The following is a 25,902-nucleotide window of genomic DNA, read 5'->3' as shown; positions in this document are numbered from 1 at the left end:
AACGTGGCCAAAGCTTCCATCTTCTGTGACGGTGGGATGCGGAGCTGGCAGACTACCCTCAGATGTGAAGGTTGGGTTTCAGACTGCCTGGGTCAAGCTGAGGGCTGCTTCAGACCTACAAGCCCTGGGTTCAGTCACTTGAGTGGCTCATCAAGCAGGCGGGAGAAACAAGTGGTGGTTCGTTCGAGCCACACAAGTGTTCAATTTAGCCGGACAAGCTCAGCCTCTGCCCTAGAGAGTCATTTATTTCCATGAAAGAGTGTTTGATTCTTATTGACTGAATGGGGTGTGTCAGGCAGACACAACCAATGACTCAGTCTAAGTGGGGGAGAAGCAGGGTAATGCTACAGAATCCAGTGGTTCATCTCCCAGGCCTCTGTAGCCCCAAATGGCCATGGTGGCTTCACCAGGCTCCCACACCAAGGCTGAACTCTCCTGGCATGAAGTCCCAGCCATATGGATTCCGAGTATGCACTTTGGAGCACTTGCTCTGCCCCTTCTGAGCTAGGTGACCTTGGGCAAATCACTTCACCTCTCTGACCCTCCTTTTAACACAGGAAAGGATTTTTCAAGCACTTTCTTAGATTTCACTGGGATTAAGTGCTCCAGAAACATTTAAAGACATAAATAGGATTGGGAAGTAAACAGAAACTCAGTGTACCCTTTTCAAAATTCCAAATTGCAGATGTGGAAACATTTGTGTATTTTGTCTTTACTCATGTGCTGTGCTCATGGGTTTGGTTTTGTAAGATTGTGCCAATATTGACAAAAGTTTTTTTTTTTTAAATAGACTGATTGTGGATTTTTTTTTTTTTTTGCAAATTTCTTTTCTTTTCTTTTTTTTTTTTTTCCTCAGTCTGTATTTTTTTCTACCTACTAGAATTTCTTTTGGAGTATTTCCATTTTTATAAAAACTCTATTCTAAATGTAAACAGGTTATTCTTTTCCTCTTGAAAAGTTAATCTTTAATTACCAAAGTGATACATAAAAATACTTCTCTACTTAAAAATTTTATCACCTTCCAGGGAATACTGAAATCACCTTTAATCACCACTTGTTGTTGTTTAGCCACTAAGTCGTATTCGATTCTTTTGCGAATCAATTAGATTCACCAGGCTCTTCTGCACATGGGATTTTCCAGGGGAGAATACCAGAGTGGATTGCCATTTCCTTATCCAGGGGATCTTCCTGACTCAGGGATCAAACCCTCATCTCCTGCACTGCAGGCAGATTCTTTGCCACTGAGCCACCTGGGAACCCTTTGATCACCACTACCGCCCCCTAATTATGGTCCTCATACTCCCCCCATCACCATCAGCAATTTGGAGAGAAATTTTCCAGACCTTCTTCTGTGTACTTCTGTTTACATATTTTACATATATTTACTTATTATTTTCATAAGAAATGAATAGTCTTGTGGAATCACATCCTAGATAATGTCCTGCAATTTCCTTTTTTTGCTCAACGTTGTGACTTGGAATTATTTTCATGTCCATACACAGAAGACTACCTCGTCTGGCTTTTAATTGTTGTATAATATTCCTCAGTTCAGTTCAGTTCAGTCGCTCAGTCGTGTCCGACTCTTTGCGACCCCATAAATCACAGCACACCAGGCCTCCCTGTCCATCACCAACTCCCGGAGTTCACTCAGACTCATGTCTATCGAGTCAATGATGCCATCCAGCCATCTCATCCTCTGTCGTCCCCTTCTCCTCCTGCCCTCAATCTCTCCAAGCATCAAAGTCTTTTCCAATGAGTCAGCTCTTCACATGAGGTGGCCAAAGTACTGGAGTTTCAGCTTTAGCATCATTCCTTCCAAAGAAATCCCAGGGCTGATCTCCTTCAGAATGGACTGGTTGGATCTCCTTGCAGTCCAAGGGACTCTCTAGAGTCTTCTCCAACACTACAGTTCAAAAGCATCAATTCTTTGGCGCTCAGCCTTCTTCACAGTCCAACTCTCATATCCATACATGACTACTGGAAAAACCATAGCCTTGACTAGACGGACCTTAGTTGGCAAAGTGATGTCTCCGCTTTTGAATATGCTGTCTAGGTTGATCATAACTTTTCTTCCAAGGAGTAAGTGTCTTTTAATTTCATGGCTGCAGTCACCATCTGCAGTGATTTTGGAGCCCCCCAAAATAAAGTCTGACACTGTTTCCACTGTTTCCCCATCTATTTCCCATGAAGTGATGGGATCGGATGCCATGATCTTCATTATCTACTGCCATATTAAAAAAACATGTTGAGACATAATTTACTCCCCAGAAAATTCTTCCATTTATAATGTTCAATTCAACTGTTTTTAGTATAGTCACATATTTGTGCAACCATCACCACAATCTGATTCTAGAACATTTCCTTCACCCCCCCACTCCACCAAAGAGACCCTGTACCCATTATTATCCACTCTTCCATTCCCCACTCCTCCCTTCGGTCCCTGACAACTACCACTTTCCCTTTCTACTGACTTGTCTGTCCTGTACATCTTATATAAATGGACTCATACTCTATGTAGACATCTGTGATTAACTTATTTTCCTTGAGTGTGATGGTTTGGTATTCACCCATGTTGTAGACACATCACTACTTCATTTTCTTAATTGTCAAATAATCAGTCACCCATTTCTGAATGTTTGTTCTCTATCAGGCATGGTGTTAATCCTCACAGAAAGCCTGAGAAGAAGTAAGCATGATTATTATCATACCCATTTTACAGATAAGGAAACTAGGGCTTGGAAGTGCTATGACTTAGCCAAGATCACAGAGGAAAGTATTGGTTTGCCCAAAAATTTCTTTGAGTTTTCCCATAACATCTTATAGAAAACCTGAACGAATTTTTTTTTGCCATCCCAATAACTGGCAGAGCTGGCTCTGAACCCAGGTCTGTGGAGCTCCCACTTACACACGTCAGTGCCGTGAAAAGAAGCAGGGAGGGAGTGAAAAGTGTCTCAAGGGCTCCATGGGTAGATCATAAAGTGCCTTTTACTCACAGGCTGCCTCTGGGTCACTGTCATGGCCGATGGTGATGGCCCCATGAGGCTGGACTATTAACCCAGTTCTGGATGCCCCCAGACCTTACCAACATCAGAGCTCTCTCGCCTTCTTGTGCAGCTTTTCTGACGTCTCCCTCTCTCTCAGCACCTCCCACCTCTAGTGTTTCTTCTCCCCAGTCCTAATGTCTCAGTGTCTAGCCTTTAGGGGCTGTTGCACAGGAAGGGTGTTACATCTTTGTTAGGACTGTATGTCAACTAAGTGATCACTGGTTGTGAGTAAGGGTCTGAGGCGGGTTTTCCCACGAGTAAAGTGTCTTGCTGCCTGAAATGAACAGGGATCGACTCCCCAAAAATCCTAAACTCTCCATTCCCTGGGGTGTCTGGAGAGTTAAGAACTGCAACCACATAATGGTGACAATAATAGGATCGGCTTACTCTCCTTGGGAGGGGCTGTCACTACTTTGGGCCTCCTCCTCTGAGTCCAGCGGGCTGTGGCGGGGGAGGGAAGGGGTTGTATAGGAGATTAAGACTTGAGGTCACACAGCCAATAAAGGGAGGGAGAGACCGCTGGAGCCTGGCACTCTTGGACCCTGTGTCAGCCCCTGCCACACCAACTCACCCTGATTCCATCATGCAAGTCTCAAGTTTCACCCCATTCTCAGTTTCAACTGATGTCCAATTGCCAAGTAAAATAAAAGCAACTTTCTGCCTTTCCAAAATTGAGAGGAGAGGTACAGGCCAAGACTTATTGTTCTATAGGGTTTGGAGGCCCTACCTTGACTCTGCCCTAACTTGCTATGTGATCTTGAGAAAGTCATCTGCACTCTCTGAGGCTCAGCACTGGGTCTGTCTGCTCCCAGGATCATAGGAGATATGATTGGAGAGTAAGTTGGGCCCAGACCTCTTGTCTCTGGTGGAGGCAACAAGAACTGAAAGATGCCCCAGAATCATGTCCTTGCCCCAGGCAACCAGCACCACAGGTCCTGCCAACCAAGGCTCTAAGCTAACCGTCAGAGCCTGCCCCAGGCTTGAACAACGCCCCCATGCTCCCCCTTCTCTCTGTCTCTCTCTGAGGCAGGTCACTTGTTCATTCAACAAACATCTATTGAGCAGCCACCAGGAGTCTGGTGGGCAGTGCGAGACAGACACACACACATGGGTCCTTATACAAGGCATATACTGTAGCTGCGCCCTGTGGGTGCTGGGCATGAAGGAAGGAAATCCTGCTTGGGAGCATGGAAAGCCTGGTGAAGCTGATAGGTGAAGAGGGATGGCATCTCAGATGGCACAACTTGCGTCCAGGCCTGGAAGTAGATAACTTCAGGATGCATTTGGGGGGGTTCTGGTGGAGCTGGAGGGTGCAAATGCGGGAGATGCAATTGGAGGGTAAGAAGGGCCAGACCTACGGGGCCTCAACTTTTCAGCAGGAGTGAGACAAGCTCAGATCACTTCTCAGAAGGCTCCCCTTGGCTCCACACCTCCTCCCATCCTCCCATCAGCCCCCTCAGGTCTTGGTGGTAATTCTTGCTTTCACAGAAACTGCAGTTTCAGAGAAATGAACTAAAGGGTCCATGGTCTCCAGAGCTTAAGTGGCAGAGTTGGGGCCAAGACCCTATGCTGGGGGCCAGGGACCGTGGGGAGTGGGGGACACACTGTAAGTGTGGAGCTGAGGATACCATGGCCAGGTCAGCTTTTCCATCTGCAAAATGGACACACTGGGAGGGCCCTCCCCAGTTAGGTGTCCTGCTCTCTGCTCCACATGGCCTCAGACACCCAGGTTCTGCCTTAGAGAGGCCACCCACCCCCTCCCTCTCAAAGGGCTGAAAAGGTCATGCCTGCCCCCTTGACATTTTCCCCAAGGCCCCTTTCCTGATGTCCCTACCTCAGCCCCTCCCACCTCAGGGGAGTCTGGCCCTGCCTGCTCTGGGCTTTAAGCTAGACGCTGCTCATCCGTCATTAGTCACCAGCTGGTAGAAAAGCTGAGACCATGTCCTATCGTGGTCCCACCCACTACTGCCCAGCCCTCCCTCCACTCCCAACTCAGCCAGCCAAGAGGATCTCTGGTCTAGGGGTCCCTGGTCCTTAGGGAAGAGCTGAGTTCAGCCAGGGCTTGGGAGCCTCACTGAGCTGTGCAACCCCAGGAGATTTCCCCAACCTCTCTGAACCTTAATTTCTTCCCTTCTTTCCTTCTTCCTTTTACTCTGTTTCATCCCCATACCACCCATCCCCATTCCCACCCCCATGCCATAGATATTTATTGAACATCTACAATACACCAGACACCATGGGTCACAACCATGGACCACAGCCCTTAGAGGTCTCACTTGCCAAGAGCTTTAAGACTAAACATGACCCAGGCCCCTGAGGCCCCACTCCTAGGTGGGTGGGAATGGAGGGTGGAGGGGTGGGATAGGACTGACCTCTGAACCCTGGAAAAGCCAGCAGAGGCTTTTGAACCAAGCCCAGGTTTCACGTCCCCACTTACTGACTGTGATCTCAAGCAAGTCACTTCATCTTTCTGAGTCCCCGTTTTCTCATTTAATAAAGGACAAAAATCATATTGTGAGTTTTAAATGAGACTTCTGGCCAGTAATGGGTTATTTTGAAGTTCTAAAAATTCACCTTTGTCTCCACCTCGAGACCTGGAAATCCTTATGGAATGAAGGACTGATCCCTCTAAAGGGGGAGTTCAGGCCTCAGTCAGTGACCCTGGGAACAGGAAGTTCTAAGTTACCCTCACCAAATAGCCTACATTGTTTGCAACCTGAGTCACCTACACACGTCAGAATCTTCCTTTTGTGGGGAAAGGGGAATCCTGACTCTCATTTTCTTTTTTGGCTGCACTGGGTCCTCGTTGCGCATGGGCTTTTTCTAGTTAAGGGGAACAGAGGCTACCCTTCACTGAGGTGTGCAGGCTTACTGAAACGCTTCTCTCGTTGCAGAGCATGGACTCTGTGTCGGCTCAGTAGTTGCAGTGCACAGGCTTAGTTGTTCCTCAACATGTGGGATCTTCCCAGATCAGGGAAGATAAAACCGCTGTCCCCTGCATTGGCAGGCAGATTCTTAATCACTGGACCAAACAGGGACGTCCCGGAGTCCTGACTCTTGATGACATCATCATAAAAAAGTTTTAGGTGATACTGAGCACTTACTATGTGCCCCCCGTTGCACAGATGCTATCTTTAATTCCCAACAATGGTGACTCTTATTATACCCATTTCAGAGATGAGGAAATTGGGGCTTGGAGATAACTTCTAGTAATTTACCCAGGATCATACAGTCATGATGTCCTCAACTGTGCCCTGCCCTGTACTTCCCCTGCAAGGGATGATGAAGGACCCCTCCTGCACTGTCTGGGACCTTGAGCCCATAACTATGCTCCTTGGACCTCAGTTTCCCCCTCAGTAAAATGCTTTTGAATTTTTGACTTGCCCAACGAGATAAGACAAGGCAGCATTTCCCAGGCCTCCTGAACAGATGTGAAAATGGAGTCCCAGAGTGAAGCAAAGGCCCCCTGGTCAATAAGCCTGGAATTCAGGTTTTGGGGCCCAGCCTGGGTTCTGGTCTTTATTCACCACTTCTCCGAAGTCAGTTCTGACCCCAACTGTCCTGGGATTGCTCAAGGCCCTGCATCACGTAGGTGGTCACAGTTCTACAGAATCGGCGAGAGGAAGGAAGAGGAGGTGGCTGTCTGGGTCAGGAACAGATCTGGGCCTGTGCCAAGCCCCAAGCCAGGCCCCAGGAACAACATGATGGGCATCCTAATAAGAGTCCGGTCCATTTCTGCCTTCCAGGGAGCTCCCAGGTGGGGACAATAAAGAAAGATGAGTACCACATGGAGAAGAACATGTCATTCTCAAATGGAAAAGAATGAACAAAGGCAAAATTTATCCATTTCTTTGGGGCAAGGCTGGCTCTTATAGAAACATTTAACCTACAGCCTTCCTTCTGCAGAGCCTGACTGGCCCCAGGCCTCCTCTCTTTAGGGTCCCTGTCCCTCAGGGCCAGGTTCTGGGACACATGGCATTTTTGCTCCAAAACTGAGACATCCCATTTATCTAGTGCTCACCAGGTACTAGTTGCCCAATCTTAGTCATTTTGGTTGAGTCTTATGCCAGGCCTGAGAGGGAGGAATTCTTGCCCCCATTTTGCAAAGGAGGAAACCTAAAATACCTGGAGACCCAAAATACCTGCCGGTGGCTCCATAGTGGGATCTCAGACCCTGGCTTCTTGACTGATATTCACTTGCCCCTCTTTCTCCTCCGAGCTCTCGTCAGCTGCAGGGGACACTTTCGACAACAACCTATAAAATGGGGCAATTACAAGGTTCACCTGTGGGACTATTTTACGGGTTGGCAGGGCCCAAAATTTATGGGTTGGCAGGGCCCAAAATCATTGTGTTTGTTCACTAAGATCCCGGGCAGGGTCCATTTGACTCAGGGACAAACATCTACCGAAACAACAGGTTTATTCCCTGTGCTCTGTCACACAGGAATGGAAACTGGGGCCAATTTTGTAAGCCCCAATCCATCAATAGATATGGAACTTTCAGGAAGTTCCATTCAGGAAGAAGGGTTGGGGGAGGCTCACAGGCCCCTGTCTCCCCAGAGACCCTTCCTGCTCAGGACTCATGGTGGATAAGAAGCACAGAAGACTGGAGGATCAGAGGGAGAAGACTGGGTGATGCCTCCTGCCCCCAGATGCTAGGAGTGAGAAGGCAGAGGTTGAGTCCCTGGGAGACTGGCTTTGTCTCCTTCTGGCACAGGGTGGGCCTGCAAGGAGCATAATCAGTGGAAGTTAGAGGGGAAGGGGTACGTGGATGATGGATGGATCGATGGACGGATGAGTGATTAGATTAGATGCACGGGACAGAGGAACAGATGAGCTAGAGGGATATCTGGGTTTTGCTACAGAGACAGGTGTGGTATGTCTGTCTTTGCGGGTGTGTCTGCATGTCTGTACATGAGGCCCTGTCTGTGTGTGTGTCCCGCTCCCAGGATCTGCACCTTTGTGTGTCTCTAGGTGCCCCGATCTGATTTTGTGTCCACCTCTGACAGGGTGTTGTCTGTGTGTGTCTGGGAGCTGAGTGCCTCCGGACACCTGTTTATTTCTGTGTGGTTCTCAGTGGGTACCTGTCTAAGTGTGTCTGGCTGTGTCTATGTACAGGCATGTCACTGATTTTAAGTCCATGTCACCAGCTGTGTGTGTCCAGATTCATCTGCTGTATCTGTCTGTGTGTCCACATCCTTAGGTCTCTGTGAGTCTGTATCTGAGGATGTGTGTGTCTTCTTGATCCCGGGTCTGACCTGACTGTGGGTCCATGTCTGTGTATCCAGGTATGCCTGTGTGTCTTGATGCAACAGTGTGTCTGTATCTGTGTGTGTGTTTCTGTATCCAGGTGTCTCTGTCACCCAAGATCTGACTGTGTATCCAGGTGCGTCTGAGTGTCCTGGCTTGTGTTGCCTGTGGCTGTTGTCCCAGCCCTGCGCTCGTGTCCGCCTCCCCAGAGGGCGCCCTTGCCCAGCCCTCTCCCGTCCTCCCTGGGCTCCTGCCTCCCACCGCGCCCCTGCCGGCTGGTGGAAAGCACGTGGACCCAGACAGGGCAAAGCCGGCCTCGCCGGCCCCGCCTTCCCGAGCGGCCCCGCCCCCAGCCCGCCCCTGAGCGGGCTATAAGTTCACTTCGCTCTCAGCCTCTGCATTGCCTGCCGCCAGTGGTCTGCGCTTGGAGTGTCCTGCCACCAGTCCGAGGAGCACAGCCACCACCTGACCATGGCCGAGGGTGAGTGTCAGGGTCAGGGGTGCCGCCGCCGCGCAGGTGCCCCGGGGTCCAGGGGCCAGCCATCTCTCCCTAGTCTTGGTGGTCCCACCGGTGCAGTGGGGTCAGGACCCGGCTGGACTCAAGCCCTAAGCCCCCGATTTGGAGCACAAACAGGAGGGCTGGGCTGGATGAGAAGTGCCCGGCCCCCAGTTCTGGCTCTGCTTGGGACCTCAGTTTCCCCATCCCCAGGGCATATTCATTAACCCCTGCCTCCTGGATCAGATGAGGCAATGGACCACGAAGGTGTGTTCTAAACTGTAAGGTACCTTGTTCACGGACCATTGTCAGCTGTCCTCAGTTAGTGGAGCCTGGCTCCCTGCTGTGCGCTGGTCACGAAGCTGTGCAGAGGGTGCTGGCCTGGCCTCAGGGACTGAGCTTTGGTTAGTCCCTCATGGCATGTAAGCCAAGCCTGGCTGTCTCCTTGGTCTCAGCGGATGGAGAGGAGCTGCTAGCATCCAGTGGAGGAGAGGCCTGAGAACAGGCTTGCTCTCACAGGCTGCCTGCAAGTTCTGCATCCCCTGTCCTTGGCCACTGGTTGAGTCTCGGTTTCCCATCCTGTAAAACACGGACAGTAACACCAGCCACTGGTACATCTGTGAGGAGAGGAGTGGAGAAGGGGTCAATTCATTCCCCCTACACACACACACACACACACACACACACACACACACACCACACCACACACACACACACACACTAATGCTGCTGTGCTCAGCACCCTGTGGCCTTGGCACTGCAGCCCCCAGGAAGGAGGGTGGGCGGAGGGGCCACTGGAGGGGCACACGGGGCAGATGGAGAGGGAATGAGCGGGAGGAACCATGGCCGTGCCTGACCAGCTGTGTGTTCTCGGGCCACCTTTGTCCCCCTCTGGGAACCAGCTTCCCAACACACGTGACTGAAAGCCAGCTAGGTGGCCACGTGTGTCCCAGGCAGTTTCCCATCTCTGTCCCCAAAAGGGGGGCTCAGTAGGGCTGGAGGACCTGGAGTGGCCAGTTACGATGAGCCCCCTGCCCCATTGCCAGACTGGTCACTTCCTACAGCGATCCCGGTGGCCTGGAAGACCTCAGGTCCTTTCTCGGTACAGAAACACTATGATCCTAGACCCTGGTGTTTCTGCACCTCTAGAGCTGGGCGTAATTTCTGGGAATCCTTCTTCACACAATTAGCATGAGACAGCACCCCATTTGCCCCACACCAGGGTCTGACCACCTCTCTATGGTCTCCCACGGGAGAACAAATTTCAGAGGTGAGATCTCTATGATGGGGGACGTGCCTACGCTAATGCTGCTGGACTCAGCACCCTGAGCCTCTTTGCTGAATCAGCTCTCTGGAATTGCAGTTTTCCTTCTTCACCCCAGGAGGCCAGCAGGAAGTTCCTCCTTGTGGCGGTCTCTCCTGCTATGATCCCAGGGGCCTCACCTTCCTCCCAGGTCTCCTCCCAGGTGTAAAATGCAGTATGTGGGGGGGGGGGGGGGGGGGGGGGGGGGGGAGATGGACAACAGATCCTGAGCTGTGAGTGAGGTGGTTACCAGGCTGGGCTCCAGACTCTACAGCCCTGGATTCTGGATTCAAATCCCCAAGCTTGGTCTTGCGCTTGCCATGAAACCTGGGGCCGCATAATGTCCCTACGAAGTGAAGATAGTGATAGTAGTTGTGTCTGATGCAAAGAACCGACTCATTGGAAAAGACCCTGATGCTGGGAAAGATTGAAGGCGGGAGGAGAAGGGGACAACAGAGGATGAGATGGTTGGATGGCATCACTGATGTGATGGACGTGAGTTTGAGTAAACTCCAGGAGTTGGTAATGGACAGGGAGGCCTGGCATGCTGCAGTCCTTGGGGTCGCAAAGAGTCGAACATGACTGAGCGACTTTCACTTTCACTTCCCATACTTCACATTGTACAACTGTAAATATTTCAATATTTCTCTCCAGTGAATAAGGACTCTTTTTTAGACATGAATAAAAAATTCCTTAATATCACCATTTTCTATCAGTGTTCAAATTTCCAATTGTATGTGATAAATAGTTTTTCAAATCAAAATCCAAGTAAGGCTCATACAGCGCAGTGGGTTATAATGTGCCGTAGGTTTCTTTTAGTCTACAGGTTATCCCTTCAACTTTTTTTTCTTGTCTTTTTTCTTGATTTCTTTCTGTTTTGCAATTTATTGGTTAAAGAAACCAAATACTTTTCTTGTAGTTTCCCAGAGTGTGAATTTTGTTGATCGAGTGCTGGTCCTGGGACTTCCCAGGTGGTTCAGTGGATAAACAATCCACCTGCAATGTAGGAGATGTAGGTTTGATCCCTGGGGCAGTAAGATCCCCTGGAGGAGGGCGTGGCAACCCACTCTAGTATTCTTACCTGGTGAATTACATGGACGGAGGAGCCTGGCAGGCTATAGTCCATAGGATTGCAAAGAGTTGGACATGACTGAAGCAACTGAGCACACATGTCCTGGTCCTAACTTTAATGAGTTCCTCGGTCCTCTGTATTTCCTGGAAACTGAAAATTAAACCTAAAAGGCAAAGCCTGTGTAACTAACCAATACCAAATATCACCCCACTTTTTACCAAAAGAACCTTCCAGTCACAGCAGACTAGCCCATATCTAGAAGGTACTTAATTATGTGCAAGGCACTGGGCTAAATGGCTCACAGCCACCCTGGGTCCTGCTGTCTCTCACTGTGAACTCAGGTGGGGAAAGTGAAGCCCAGAAGAGCTGAGTCGCCTGAGGGCCACGGCCAGGAGGTGGCAGAGCCTTCCCCACCTGCCCCAGTGTACACAACCTGTGATTGTTGGGGAGGACTTCCCTGGTGGTCCAGTTAAAACTCTGAGCTTCCACTGTAGCAGGCCTGGGTTCGATCCCAGGTCAGGGAACTAAGATCCTGCAAGCAGTGTGGCATGGCCAAAAAAAAAAAAAAAAGAATTGGGGACATTTAGGCCTGGTTTACTTCTGCACAACAGGGTTGCACAACTTCTGCAATTGAGGATTAGGAGGGCCCTGAACACCCCATGTCCAGGGAGCCTGGGGCACACAGCTGGCTGTGAGATGGAACCTTGGCTCAAGCCCCTCACTGTCTTTACAGATCTGGTCCTGGAGAGATGTGACCTGGAGCTGGAGGTCAATGGCTGTGACCACCACACAGCTGACCTGTGCAGGGAGAGGCTGGTGGTGCGGCGGGGCCAGCCCTTCTGGCTGACTCTGCACTTCGAGGGCCGAAACTATGAGGCCAGCGTGGACAGCCTCACTTTCTGTGCCATGACTGGTAAGTACTACCCTCCATCCCTTCCCATTCTGTGATTTCATTGTCCCCTGCAGACCATGGGAAAAGTGATGCCATTCCTCCTCCTGATTCCCCTGAGAAATTCCCCGTAGTCACTACCCCATTTTACAGATGAGAGAATTGAGGTCCAGTGAGTGGAGAGATGTCGTCTGTGATCCTGGGTGCCTGGCTTCCTGATGACCTTTTATCACCAGGGTTGGGTATGGGGTGGGGGTGGTGTTTGCTAGCACATAGGTCCATCAAGATCCTGCCTGCCTTTTCCCACATCCAAACAATTTTCCAATTATCAACAGCTTTTTCTCCAATCCCACACAACCTGACCAGGCCTCTGGGATCGGACCCAAAGGGAGTCTGGGTGGTGGAGAGAACCCAGCTTTCTCTAGCTCTCTGAGTGGGCAGTTTTGTGTTGCTATAGTTCTTTCTCTAAGCATCAGGAGGCTGCCTCAGACTCACAGACTTGGATTCTGGTGTGGACCAGACTGCCTGCCCGCTGTGTGACCTCGGGCGAATTACTTAGGCTCTCTGAGCTAAAGCACTCCTAATAGAAGGCCCTTAGGTAAAAAGAGCCTGACATGAGGGAGTGCCCTACAAATGTTCACAGCAGTTGCTGATCTTGCTCCAGGGACTCTAGTGATGGGTGAAGGGACATTAAGGCCCCAGCAGCCCCATCCCCAGATACCCAATGCCCAGTCATCTTTGTTTGCCATAGAAAGTGACCTTAAATGCCACTGGGTTTGGCTTCTGGTGGGAACCACTCCCTTGAGGTCAGCGAGGGGCCACCAGGCTGGGACTCTGGCCTGGGGGTGGGAAAGGCCAGCTCTAGCTCTTTCTGAGGTCTCTGAGGCCAGAGAGCAAGCAGGCTGATGCTTGTATTACCTGGGAAACCGTTTGATAAAGCTTATCACAATGCCTGCAGACCTGCTACGGATATCCCCTCCATCCCTTTCCTCCCTCCCCTTTCTCTTCTGGCAGGGACACACCTACTAACCGGGGGCATCCCCCCCAACACACACTCACAACCAGCAGCCTTGGGGTTCATTCTATAGACCTGAGGGGCCTCTGGCAAGTTTCCCATCTTTCCAGTCTCAGTTTCCCCTTCTGTAAAGTGGAAGCCTGAATCTGTGGAACTTAAGGGCTGGGGGTGGTGCCCTGAGAAGAGTCAGGCTTGGGCTGGGGAGAATCACATCTGTGGTGTAAGTATACTTATCCAGAATGCTTCTGTTCTGAATGCGTAACTAGCCCCCATTTTACAGATGGGAACACTCATGCTCAGAAAGGTCAATTTACTTGCCCAGATCACACAGCAGGATTCAAACCCTGACCCCAGAATTGAGGCTTTTTGTTGCTGTGATCTGAGAGCAGAGACATCTACTTGCTCACCACAAGGGTCTGCTGGCCTTGGTTTATTCTTCTGTGAAATAGATGGTCATTGAACTGCTGGTATGGGAATTTCCCACCTTTTTTCCCCTTCTTTACTCTCAACGTGTCTGGTTTCTTCTTCCTTCTTTTGCATTTGTCTAGGCAGCCTGGTGCTAGGTAATGAGGCCCCTAGTTCAGGGTTGGGACCGCAACGGGAGGCAGGCAGCTGACCTTCTTACTCCAGCAGCTAATCTCTGTTCTCTGGTCTCTGCCAACTTATCTCAAGCCATCACCAACCTGCCCTGCTAACTTCCGCAGCCCCCAGGGCAACCATAGAAGGCACTGTATCTCTGGGTGCTCTTGATTTCCCTGTCTGAGCTACCAGGACCCTCTCGTGGGCTGAAGAAGCTGAGTGACAATGCCAGGAAGCCAAGCTTCCCGCCTCAAGGCCTGGCTTGGGTCAGCCTCTGGCCGAGCCTGGCCCAGGCACCCCGCTTTGGTGTTAGAACATTCTAGCCTGTGATCCACTTCTCCTGCCTCTTTAGGGAAACTGAGGACCAGAGAGGGGAGAGAACTGGTGAAGGTCACCCAGAGAATGGAGTGTGTGGCCTGATGCCACCCATGCCCAGATGCTGAGCATCTCACCCTGACACTTCAAGGCCAGACAGGCCTGTTGTGGGGTACAGACCACAGCAGACAAGCACCATCGTTTTTATGAACTAAAGCTCTACTTCCCCCACAAGGGAGGCCAGGGTTTGAGGGTGGAGGGGTGACAGTGAGGTCAGCCTGGAACAGTGAAAAGAACCCTTATGAGGCTAATAGCAGGCTTGACTCTGGAAGCTTCCCCTCATCCACCCCACCCAGCCCCTCACTGCTGTGGTCAGGATAGAGGCCAGGACCCCTCCAGGTCTCCAGGGTCATTTATGCCCAGTGGGATCTCTGTGGAGACTCTGGCTCCACAAAGAGTACCACATGGAACCTCAGCCAAGGAATTTTCGAAGCCAGCTTATGTGAACAGTGGTGGGGTTGGGGGACAGCCCATCCCCTTCCCATCCCCCAGGACCCCTCAGAAGAAAGGGATGTGTGTGTGTGTGTGTGTGTGTGTGTGTGTGTGTGTGTACAAGGCTGCCACAGGACAGAGAGCAAGTGTTTCCTGGCCAGTCCCCAAGGGCGGTGTGTCAGTGGTGACAGTGACTATGGGACCCGGCCCAGCCTGTAACTGTGGAAACCAGGACATTGATCATCCCAACAGAGTCTCTTCTGAGAATGAAAAGATTATGAATGAAAGAATTATGCTGGGACCAGAGGCATGAAAGGGTTTCCCTGGTGACTCAGTGATAGAGTCTGCCTGCAACACAGGAGATGTGGGTTCAATCCCTGGGTCAGGAAGATCCCCTGGAGAAGCAAATGGCAACCCAGTCCAGTATTCTTGCCTGGGAAAACCCCTGGAGAGAGGAGCCTTGAGGGCTATAGTCCATGGGGTTACAAAAGACTAACCACCTAAACAACAACAACAGGCATAAAATGGGACTATCCCGAGAAAACAAGGATGTATGTTCACCCCAACTTTATCACTCTCAGCCCCAGTTTCCATATCTGTGAAGTGATGCAATTGAGCTAGGCAATTACTACATTCCACTCCAGTCTCAAAATCTGTTACTTGGTGTGAGAACTCTGATTTGTAATGGTCTTGTTGGATGACATTGAGGATAGCTCATGTTTACTGAATAATTACTTTGCGCTAGTCATGGCTTTAAATGCTTTCTATGAACTCTCACCAATTCCTGTAAATGTCATTTAGAAGGTGGTAGTGACAGTAGTAAATAATTAACTATTACTTATGAGTGCTTACTGCATGCCAGGCACCTTGTAATGTGCTTTACAAGCCTCAGCTTCTTTAAGCCTCACAATGACCTTATGAGAGGTACTGAAATTGACCCCATTTTACAGATGAGGAAACTGGGGCACAAAGACACTAAATAGCTTGTCTAAGGTCACAGAGTCAGTTTCAGACCTGGAATCAAACCTTTCCTGGAATGTAGTCTAAGCCTGTTTTCGTCTTTGATGAGAAAATTGCAGATCAGAGAGGTCTCATGACTTAGCCGAGGTCACACAGCACTCCAGGTCTCATTGGGGGAACCAGATCAGGCTGGCTCTCGGGCCCCAGTGCTGCCCAGTTCTTCCCCTAAATGCTAACTCTGGAAGACAGGGAGTGTTTAAAGGACAGCTGGCTCCTGGCACTCAGGGACCCAGAGGCTGACATCATGCCTGTTAGTTCAGAGTTATATTTGGGCCTGGTGTGGGCGGGGCTGGCAGGTAGCCCCTTACTGAGCAGTCCCCTGTACTGTCAGCGGTGGATGGGCAGAGTGGCAGGGAGGGAGATGGAAGAGTAAACAGAAACCCTCCCGGGCAGCCGCCCAACCAGGCAGAGAAAGTTCTGTTTCTTCTCTCCACCACCCAAGTCCAGAAGGGGGGACTGGCCCCCCTCGCCCTCCTTATGACTCAGACATGCCTGCAAAATCTGGGCCCTGCCCTCCCCCCGAAAAAGAGCCAGGGAGGCAGGCCCTCAGCACGCTGAGACCTGAGACACTATCCTCCCAACTAGGGAAACCTCCCCTTTGGGAATGAGCGACAACGTGGGGACCCCAGGGCCTGGAGACCTGGGCCCAAATCCTGACTTTGCCACAGACCCCTGGAACATTCTTGGAAGAGCCCTTCTCTCTGAGCCTCAGTTTTTCCACCTGTACAAGGGGTCTCAGGGGAAGCGGGAAGTGCTAAGGGCACTTGGTAAAGTGTCAGAGGCTGCAGGGAGGTGAGGGATGGTTCTGGCTCTTCAGAGTTGCCTGTGGAGATACAGAGGCCAAGAGGTGGAGGGGGCTTTGGGGAGACAGACACCTGGATCTATAATGGCCAGCACCCTCTGCTAGCCAGGAGCAAGCAGGCTCTCAGACAGGCTCCACTGGCCACTTCAGAGGACTGAGGTCCCATTTTACTCAGAGCCTGGGCTTCTTTTTCTGGAAGAGAAAGCAGGATGTCAGCAGATAAAAGATTTAAGTGGGAATGGAGGACCATTGGGGAGTACCTTGCCTCATTCCTGTCCATTTTGCAGATGGGCAAACTGAGCCCAGAGAGGAGGATATTCTTGCTCAAAGTCACACCAGTCCAGAACAGTGTCACTGTGACCCTGTCCCAGGCCACGCTGTCCCTGCTCCCAGGAGACTGAGGACATGCTGTGTGCCTGCCACTTTTTGTGCATTCCCACAAAACCAGCCTGTACATTTTGGAGTCCAGTCCCCAGATGAAGAAGCCAAGGCTCAGAGAGATGAAACCACTCCTCCAAGTTCCTTCTGGGCCTCACACCCAGGCCCAGGGCACCCCCAGGAGTGTGCTCTGCCCCTGCCAGGCTTGGTGCTCACCCTCCCTCACCACCCCTGGCTCATGGCCCACTGCTTTCTTCCTCTGCAGGCCCAGACCCCAGTGAGGAGACCGGGACCAAGGCCCTCTTCAGGCTGTCCGATGCTATGGAGGAGGGGGCCTGGGCAGCGGTGGTAGTGGACCAGCAAGACAGCACCCTCTCGCTGCAGTTCAGCACCCCGGCCAATGCCCCTATTGGCCATTACCGCCTCAGCTTGGAGGCCTCCACCGGCTACCAGGGCTCCAGTTTCATGCTGGCTCAGTTCACCCTGCTCTTCAACAGCTGGTGTCCAGGTGAGCTGCACTGTATCCACGGGCAGGATGGGAAGATGGGCAGGGCTGGACCCACCCATGGGAACCACTTGGTGGCAGGGGGGTGGTGGGCGGAAGATGGGGCAGCAGAGACATCCAGGTGGACTGAATGAGGCTCTAGCCTTCTAAGACTTCATGATGTCAGAACTCTCATCATTCCCATTTATAGAGGTGGGGACAGGCTCGCAGAAGCAAAATGACTTGCCCCAGTCTACACAGCTACATGGGCTTCCCTGGTAGCTCAGAGGGTAAAGAATCCACCTGCAATGCGGGAGACCCTGGTTTGATTCCTGGGTTGAGGCTACCCACTCCAGTATTCTTGGGCTTCTCTGGTGGCTCAGATGGTAAAGAATCCACCTGCAATGCAGGAGACCTGGGTTCAATCCATGGGTTGGAAAGATCCCCTGGAGGAGGACATGGCAACCCACTCCAGTATTCTTGCCTGGAAAATTCCATGGACAGAGGAGCCTGATGGGCTAAGAGTCATGGGGTTGCAAAGAGTCATCACAACTGAGCGACTAAACACAGCACACAGCTACAAAGGGATTCCACCTTGCCTGGAGGTGGCCTGGGTTCAGAAGCCCCATTCAGGAAAGGACTGTCCAGTGGAGGCCCAGGGCCATGGCCTCATATCTGGTTCTGTTTTGTGGGGCTCTGTTTTAAATCTCACCAGATTGGCTTGGGGAAGAGAAGCAGGGAGATGGAGGGATGGGGTACCCAGAAGAGGTGTGCAGGAGCAGTTTGGCCACCTAAGTGCTCCTTATACACTCTTTTATTTTTTAAAATAAAGTATCACTATCGCCATTTTTTTTTAACTTCTCTTTTGATTTCTATTTTTGAAATATATCTTTATTTATTTATTTTTGGCTGTGCTGGGTCCTTGTTGCTGTGAGGCTAGTTTCTCTAGTTGCAATGAGCAGGGGCCACCCTTTGTTGGGGTGCCTTCTCATTGCAGTGGCTTAAAGCACAGGTTCTAGGCATGCGGGCTTCAGTAGTTGCTTCACTGCAGCACGGGGGGCCCATAGTTGCAGCTCTCAGACTCTGTAGGGTGCAGCCTCGGGAGTTGCGGTGCACAGGCTTAGTCGTCTCATGGCAGGTGGGATTTTCCTGGACCTTTACCATTGAGCTGCCAGGGAGACCCCTTTATACACTCTTTTAATGGTTGCTCTCAACAACCCAATGGTACCCCACTCCAGTACTCTTGCCTGGAAAATCCTATGGATGAAGGAGCCTGGAAGGCTGCAGTCCATGGGGTCACTGAGGGTCGGACATGACTGATCGACTTCACTTTCACTTTTCACTTTCATGCATTGGAGAAGGAAATTGCAACCCACTCCAGTGTTCTTGTCTGGAGAATCCCAAGGACGGGGAGCCTGGTGGGCTACCATCTATGGGGTCGCACAGAGTCGGACATGACTGAAGTGACTTAGCAGCAGCAGCTCAACAACCCCCAGGAGCAGAGATTAGCATCCTTGTTTTACAGACAGGAAACTGAGGCTTAGAGATAAGTGGCTTTTGGCAGCTCCTTCAAGAAGTAAGTTGGCGGATGCCGGACAAAACCAGAGAATCAGGGAAAGAGCTGAGTCTGTCTGGAGCAGGAAAGAGGAGGGGGTTTGCAAAGAGTCAATGGGGTTGCAAAGAGTCGGACATCACTGAGCAACTAACAATACTGCTGCTACTCATACCTAGCCAGGCAGAGAGAGGGGCCATGTGGGCAGGCCCAGCTTGGTGATGGACTTCCCTCCTTGAAGCCCAGCCCCAGAACAGAAATTCTGGCCTCCTACTGGGCCAGACCAGACCTCCAGACCACCAGCCTCCTACTGGGCCACTGCTTTATTTATTTATTTATTTTTCTTCTCCATCTGGGGGCATTTTCTTTGAACAGAAAGATTTTTTATTTTCTCTTTTATATGCTCTGGCTGTTCTTTCTTTTTTTCATTTCGTTTTGGCTGCGCTGGGTCTTCCTTGTCGCACGGGCTTTTCTGTAGCTGCAGAGAGTGGGGGCTACTTTCTATTCATAGTTGCGGTGCGTGGGCTTTTCACTGAGGTGGCTTCTCTTATTGGGGAGCACGGGCTCTAGGCTCGCTGGCTTCAATAGTTGTGGTTCCTGGGCTCTAAAGCACGGGCTTAGTAGTTGTGACACACGGGCTTAGTTGCTCCCTGGCATGTGGGATCATCCCGGATCAGGGATCAAACCCCTGCATTGGCAGGTCGATTCTTTACCACTGAGCCACCAGGGAAGCCCTGGCTTTTACTTTTAATTATAACAGTAAGATATGAGAATACCCTCTTTCTAAAAGCTTCAAGCACTACAGAGAGATAGCCTCCCATCCTTCACTCCCCTCCTTAGGAAACACCATTGTTAGCTGTCTCTAAAGGGCTTATCTCCTTAGATTCAGTGTTTGTATCTGGAGACATCACTGTATTTTTTTTCTTCCAGTTTTATTGAGATATAATTTACGTACAACACTGTATAAGCTTAAGGTGTATAGCATAATGATTTGACTTACATGCATCATGAAATGATTATCACAATAATTTTAATGAATATCCATCATCTCATATACATACAAAATTAAAGCAAAAAATATTTTCCTTATGGTAAGAACTCAGGATTTATTCTCTTAAGAATGTTCATATGTAACATACATCAGTGTTAATTATATTGATCATGTTGTAGAAGACATCATTGCGTTATGGATTTCCCTGTCTTAAACATTAAAGAATCCCCATTGTATACATCAGCCTACAACTTGGGATTTTTTTTTCTCCCTCTACCGTCTTGAGGCTCTTTCCACACAGTTTGCATATATTTGTTGTTGTTTCGTTTTTGTTCGGTTTATTTATTTGGCTGCACCGGGTCTTAGTGGTGGCCTGCAGGATCTTCAGTCTTTTTGTCGTGGTGTGCAGAATCTTAAGCTGTGGCATACAGACTCTTAGTTGTGGCATGTAGGATCTTGTTCCCCAAACAGGGATTGAACCTGGGTCCTTTGCATTGGAAGTGCGGGGTCTTAACCACTACACCACCAGGAAAGTCACTGTTCATCCTTTTTAAGAGCTGCAAGTGCCCCGGGCCTTGCCATCTGGCTCCCATCCACAGATTTGAGTTGGTTCCCTATGGCTTATCACAGGGAGGAGTTTTCTTGCTCACATGCCCTGTGGCCACACCAAATGGTTTCTCAGGACAGAAGTGGCATTGCTGGTCACACTGTCTGCTCATTTTTATTTTAATCAGTGTGTGAACTTACAGGTAGTTGGCGACCCTGCCCCTGGGGCAGACACTTGGCAGTGCCCCTCCCCAATCCCATCGCCGTGGGGTTTCAGAGTTCAAGGAACGGGCAGTGAGGTTCTGGGGGATGACCCCTCCCTGTGGCCTTGCCTCTTCCCTGCCCGGAGGGATGGGGTGGCAGCCAGCCAAGCACCACAATGACTAAAGGGAGCAACATCCCGGAGGGTGGGGGGAGCTGGAAATAAGGAGATAGGAAGTTGGGCTGCGTGGGGGTGTGGGGCGCTAAGGGAGGAAACTGCTCTCCCTCTTGGGGGAGAGGGCAGCATCTGCCCATGACCTGGGGGCCTCTGGTCCCTGAGTTTCAGCATGGTCAGGATCCCAAGGGAGCATCCCCAAGACCTCCATCTTTACCAGCCAGAGACCTGAGTGGGGACATCATAGTCCCAGCCTCCTGGGCTGAGGTGGGGACAGTTCAACATGTGCTGACCCTCCCACTGGATGGGGAAATACCACGGCCTTTTCCTTCTCTCAGATTCTTCCTCCCACACCACCAGCTGGTTTACAGTCACATAGCTCATTTATCTGAAGACTGGTGTTCATTGCGCAATCGCCCGCCCAAGCCTCCTGGCAGGATGCATAAGGTGCTCAGCCACTTTCACATTTGTTTTCCTCCAGGTGGTGCAGGCAGGGGCTGCCTGCCTGTTGCTGTAGAGGGGCCCAGGGGTCTGAGGGGCCAGGCAGCCGCTTCCCCAGGCACTGGACATGTTTCCCCAGGCTGATTTCAGTAGGCATGCTGACTGGGTCCACCATACTATTAGGGACCCGTGAAAATGTGTTCATTTCTAATTAAAATTAAAAAAAAAAAATTATACTGTCAAAAAAAAAAAAATCAGAAGACCAAGAAAAAAAAGAGGTTCAGGCCAGAGAATATGTTTTCACATATAATGTTAATTTATTTGGGCTTCCCTGGTGGCTCAGAAGACAAAGACTCCTCCTGCCAATGCAGGAGACCTGGATTCAATCCCTGGGTTAGGAAGATCCAGCGTTATACCAATGCAGTCAAAAAATATATTACAAAAAGATTTTCTTTAATGGAGGAAGGAGCCCATGGAGGCAAAAATGCCTAGGACTGATCAAAGCCATACAATGGCTCTGGATTTCCCCTTCCCAGTCTTAATTTCTTCACTTGTGAGTGGGAATTGGAAAAGTTGGACTAACCTTTGCCCTCCGGCTGGTCCCACCGCCTCAGGCCCTCTTCTGTCGTCACAAGCCACAGGGAACTAAGTATCGTCCATTTTCCAGCAGCTGCACCGCCCATCTCTAGTCCTCTGCTTAGAATGTCATCAAGGCAACCTTCAGATGCCACCTGACCCCCAGGCTGGACAGATCTGCTTCCTCTGAGTTGCAGCAACCTTGCATTAACTTTCTCTGAATCATGCTCCTTCCTCACACCGTCTCAGGGCTTCAGCTTGCAAAGCACCTTCCTGTTCTGTGATCACATTTGACTTTCAGGAAACACAGTCAGGTGGTAGGAGAAGTGAGCTGCCCAGAGTCATACAGCAAAAATCCCCTACTCAGAGCTAGGGGATTCCTGACTCCTGGCCCCGGTCAGTGCTCCTCTGTCTCTTGTGCTGGTGTGATTTTCCCATTCGTAAAATAGTCTCAAGCCTCAGTTTTGCCATCTGTAAAATGGGGCTTCCAAGGATACCTTCCATGTGAGGCTTTGGTGGAGGTTAAACAAGTTAACTTATGTCATTACATTTATCACAGGTCCTGGCAGGTGGCAAGTGTTGGATAAAAGACAGCCATTGTTATCACCAACTGATAATACTTTATCTTATTGGTATGAGATTATTAATTAATGAGTTAGTTTTTCTGACTTAAAGAGAGAATGGCCTCTGGGGAGCTGCCCTGGCCCTGAAGGGTTGGCACCCCAGGTGCCATGTCTGTGGGGAACCTGGGCCTTGCCGGATGCTGAATTGAGGCCTTTTCCTTTTTACCCACAGCGGATGCTGTGTACCTGAACTCAGATGAGGAGCGGCAAGAATACATCCTTACCCAGCAAGGCTTCATCTACCAGGGCTCAGCCAAGTTCATCAAGAGCATACCTTGGAATTTTGGGCAGGTAGGGCCACACTCTGCCCCTCCTAACCATCTCTGGCTTGCTGTAAGTTGGGCCCTGGGTCTGAGACAAAATCAGAAAGTGTAAGCAAAGTCTCAGAGTCACCCACCCCATACTGTCAAGGATTCAAGGGCTCTGAAATGGCTGGTGGCTCAGAGAAGGCCCAGGCCAGGCCTGAGGTCACACAGCAAAGGATGGTGCTGTGCACTGTGGGAGCGGCAGCTCAGAGGCAGAGAGCCTGTAGGAGCTGTGGGGCTGGCGAGTACTCCAGGAGGGAGGAGGGAGCCATTCACGGCCATAGCAAAATAGTGGGCAGCACTTGGAGAGCACTGACTGTGCTAGGCATGTACTGAGAGGGGCTTTAAACCATTGTCTGAATTAGTGGTTCTCAAACTCGAATTATATGTCTAAATTGCCAGAAACATTTGCGTTAAAATACATTTTTAACATACTGGTGCGCAGTGTCCTAGGGAATAGCATGAGCAGAAAGCACAGAGGTGGGAAAGTTTACGTTGTGCCTAAGAAGTGTCCTGCAGCTAGGGGAGCACTTGTATGAGATGGGGCCCCAGGAGATGACCTGGGAGAAGTCCACAGTATTCAAGCTGTGAACAGCCCTGAATGTCAGGGCGATGGCAATAGGGAGTTGAAGAATGAATGGGTCAAGCCAGGGGGGACTGCTCTAAGTCATGGAGGGAGGCCTGTGATAAGGCCTGATTTGGGGCAAGGCCACAGACGCAGAGAGCCGGGAACAGACCTGCGAGCCTTTGAATGTGACTGAAGTGGTCTGAGGGATGGTGACAATGAGAGATTTTGATAAAGACAGCACCTAAGCTGCAAGGATGAGAAGGTGTGAGTCATAGAGAGAGGGACAGAAAGAACATTCCAAGCAAAGGAAACAGCATGTGCAAAAGCCCTGGAGCAGAGTGAGTGCGGTTGAGAGTGGTGAGAGGTGAGGTTAGGATGGAGTGGGACACCGATCATGAAGGGCCTTGCAGGGAAGTCTCCATCTTACTCTGGGGGCAGTGGAGATGAGTGATGAGATTAGATTTACATCTTTGCAATTTATACTTTGGTTCCAATCAGCGCAGGGTGTGGGGGTGGGGGAGGAGGGACACTTATCAGCTCTGCGGGGTGAGTCAGGCTTTAGGGAAGTGAAGGTTTGGCTGTGGGGGCAGGGAGGGCAGTGGCTGGGCCTGAGGTGACTGAGGGCAGTCAAGCTCCAGGGACTCTGGGCTTTCCTTCTACTCCAAGTTCCCAGGACCCCCGCCTCCCCTGCACCCCCACCAAGTCTGGATGCAGGCACACCCCACCCCCTTTCTCATACACTCAGTCATCATCCCATCCCACCTCCCCCCCTTTCCTGGGCCAGGAAAGCTGGCACCACAGCAATGTGACAGACCCAACCCGAGCCTCCAGGTGTGATGTGTGAGACAGAACAGGGGGGTTCCCACAGCCGCTGGACTTCAAGACAGGCTTCCTGGAGGAGGTGACTTCTCAGCTCCCTCATCCTCCCTTCTTTCCTCTGACACAGTTTGAAGACGGGATCCTAGACATCTGCCTGATGCTCCTGGACGTCAACCCCAAGTTCCTGAAGAATGCCGGCCGAGACTGCTCCCGCCGCAGTAGTCCGGTCTATGTGGGCCGGGTGGTGAGCGGCATGGTGAGTGAGTGCAGGCCCGCCTCAGGTGATAATGGAGACCAGGCCCTGGGCTGTCACGGCTGGGGAAACCTGGGAGATGATGAGTCTCAGCTAGGAGACCTTGTATTTGGACAGACAAGATGTACACAAATGAGGGTAAGGCCGTGTGGTCCCGCAAAGCAATTCATTCATTCATTCACCCAGCAGGTATTTATCAAGTGCTACCCATGTCCCAGGCACCAGGGAAAAGCAGGTGGAAGACATGAATGGTCTCTCACTTCCTAGAGCTTCCATTCTAGGGAGTGTGAGAGAAGACAGGAGTTAACCACAGGATCATGTGAGCGCCCAGTCATGTTGCAATGCACTCTCAGAGCCAGACGTGTGATAGTGTCTGACCACAGGGTGCAACCGCAGTGGAGGACTGGGGGACTTCCCTAAGTGATGATTCTTGAGCTGATGTAACTGGGAGGAGAAGAGCGTCCCAGGCAGAGGGGACCGCTTGTGCACAGGTTCCCCGAGGAGGGATGACTGGCAGATTTGAGGAGCAGAAAGGAGGCCAGTGTGACCGGAACAGAGAGCAAAGGGGTGGTGGTGGGGGGGTGGCGGTGGTTGGGGAGGGTTGCAGGTGGGCTGCAGAGGGGGCGGGGCCAGACCCTGCTTGGCTCAGGGCCAGGGCAGCAGGATGCTGAGAGTCTGAGGGCAATGTCACCATCTGGGCAGGGTCAGAACAGCCTCTGTAAAACTCAGATCATGCCGCCTGCCAGCCCCCGCACACATTCACATCCCCAGCATCATCCTCATGACCCTGACCCCTCTCCACCTCCTCTCCCACCGCCACTCCTATCTCCAACCTCCCCATCAGTCATACCTCGGGATCTTTGCACCTGCTGCTCCTTCAACCTGGAACGCCCCTCCGCTGCCTTTCACCACGTGCTGAGTTCGTGCCCACTCTATCACAGCCGTCACTAACCCCAGACTTGGTCCCTCTGATGCTCTCGTGGGTCACAGGTCAACTGCAATGATGACCAGGGCGTGCTGCTGGGGCGCTGGGACAACAACTACGGGGACGGCATCAGCCCCATGTTCTGGATCGGCAGCGTGGACATCCTGCGGCGTTGGAAGGAAGATGGCTGCCAGCGTGTCAAGTATGGCCAGTGCTGGGTGTTTGCAGCTGTGGCCTGCACCGGTGAGTGGCAGGTGGACGTGGCGGGGCCTGGAACCGCCCTCGGCTTCCAGGAACTAAGGCTGAGTCAGGGTCCCTGTGGCCTTCTCCCAGGCCTGATGTGTAACAGATCCTGGGAAAACTTGGTCAAGTAACAGGACGTCTGACCCCGGTGATTATGGGGTTTCTTCTCTTTTTTAATATTTATATTTATTTGGCTGCACCAGGCCTTAGTTGCAACATGCAGGACCTTTAGTTATGACACTTAAACTCTTTAGTTGCAGCATGTGGGGTCTAATTCCCTGACCACAGATCAAAGCCCAGCCCCCTGCATTGGGAGCTCAGAGTCATAGCCACTGGACCACCAGGGAAGTCCCAGCTGTGGGGTTTCTGCAGGGAGTTGAATAGTGGATCAGCCCAGGGACTGGAGTTGGACTTCCCGGTTTGAATCCCAGCTCTGCCTCTGATCCCTGGGCAAGAGAATCGGGGTCTCCAGGCCTCAGTTTCCTCACCTGTAAAACGGAGACAGTGGTAACTAACCTAAGTCACAGGGAGCTCTTAGGACCCAG

General features: G+C 51.1%; 1 protein-coding gene and 1 long non-coding RNA gene across 2 annotated transcripts in view; one reads left to right on the top strand and one right to left on the bottom strand.

The window, feature by feature from the left end:
- The first annotated feature begins 8,693 nt into the window (after positions 1 to 8,693).
- TGM2 (transglutaminase 2) overlaps positions 8,694 to 25,902 on the top strand; it is a 34,189-nt gene continuing 16,980 nt past the window's right edge. The window contains exons 1-6 of the mRNA XM_027977188.3: positions 8,694 to 8,775; positions 11,899 to 12,078; positions 16,921 to 17,163; positions 22,417 to 22,535; positions 24,064 to 24,192; positions 25,180 to 25,357. Of these exons, the coding sequence (XP_027832989.2) occupies positions 8,766 to 8,775; positions 11,899 to 12,078; positions 16,921 to 17,163; positions 22,417 to 22,535; positions 24,064 to 24,192; positions 25,180 to 25,357 (859 nt within the window). The 5' untranslated portion in view covers positions 8,694 to 8,765. The remainder of the gene's footprint in view (positions 8,776 to 11,898; positions 12,079 to 16,920; positions 17,164 to 22,416; positions 22,536 to 24,063; positions 24,193 to 25,179; positions 25,358 to 25,902) is intronic.
- Positions 21,339 to 25,181, bottom strand: LOC121816220 (uncharacterized). The gene is made up of 2 exons (XR_006055697.2): positions 25,040 to 25,181; positions 21,339 to 24,291 (listed from the first exon to the last, which is right to left on the bottom strand). It is a non-coding gene; the product is annotated as an uncharacterized LOC121816220 (long non-coding RNA).

This window comes from Ovis aries, chromosome 13 (assembly GCF_016772045.2).
Source record: "Ovis aries strain OAR_USU_Benz2616 breed Rambouillet chromosome 13, ARS-UI_Ramb_v3.0, whole genome shotgun sequence".
Lineage (NCBI taxonomy): Eukaryota > Metazoa > Chordata > Mammalia > Artiodactyla > Bovidae > Ovis > Ovis aries.
The sequence above is the reverse complement of the archived record's forward strand: the minus strand, read 5'-3'. Positions and strand labels throughout refer to the sequence as shown.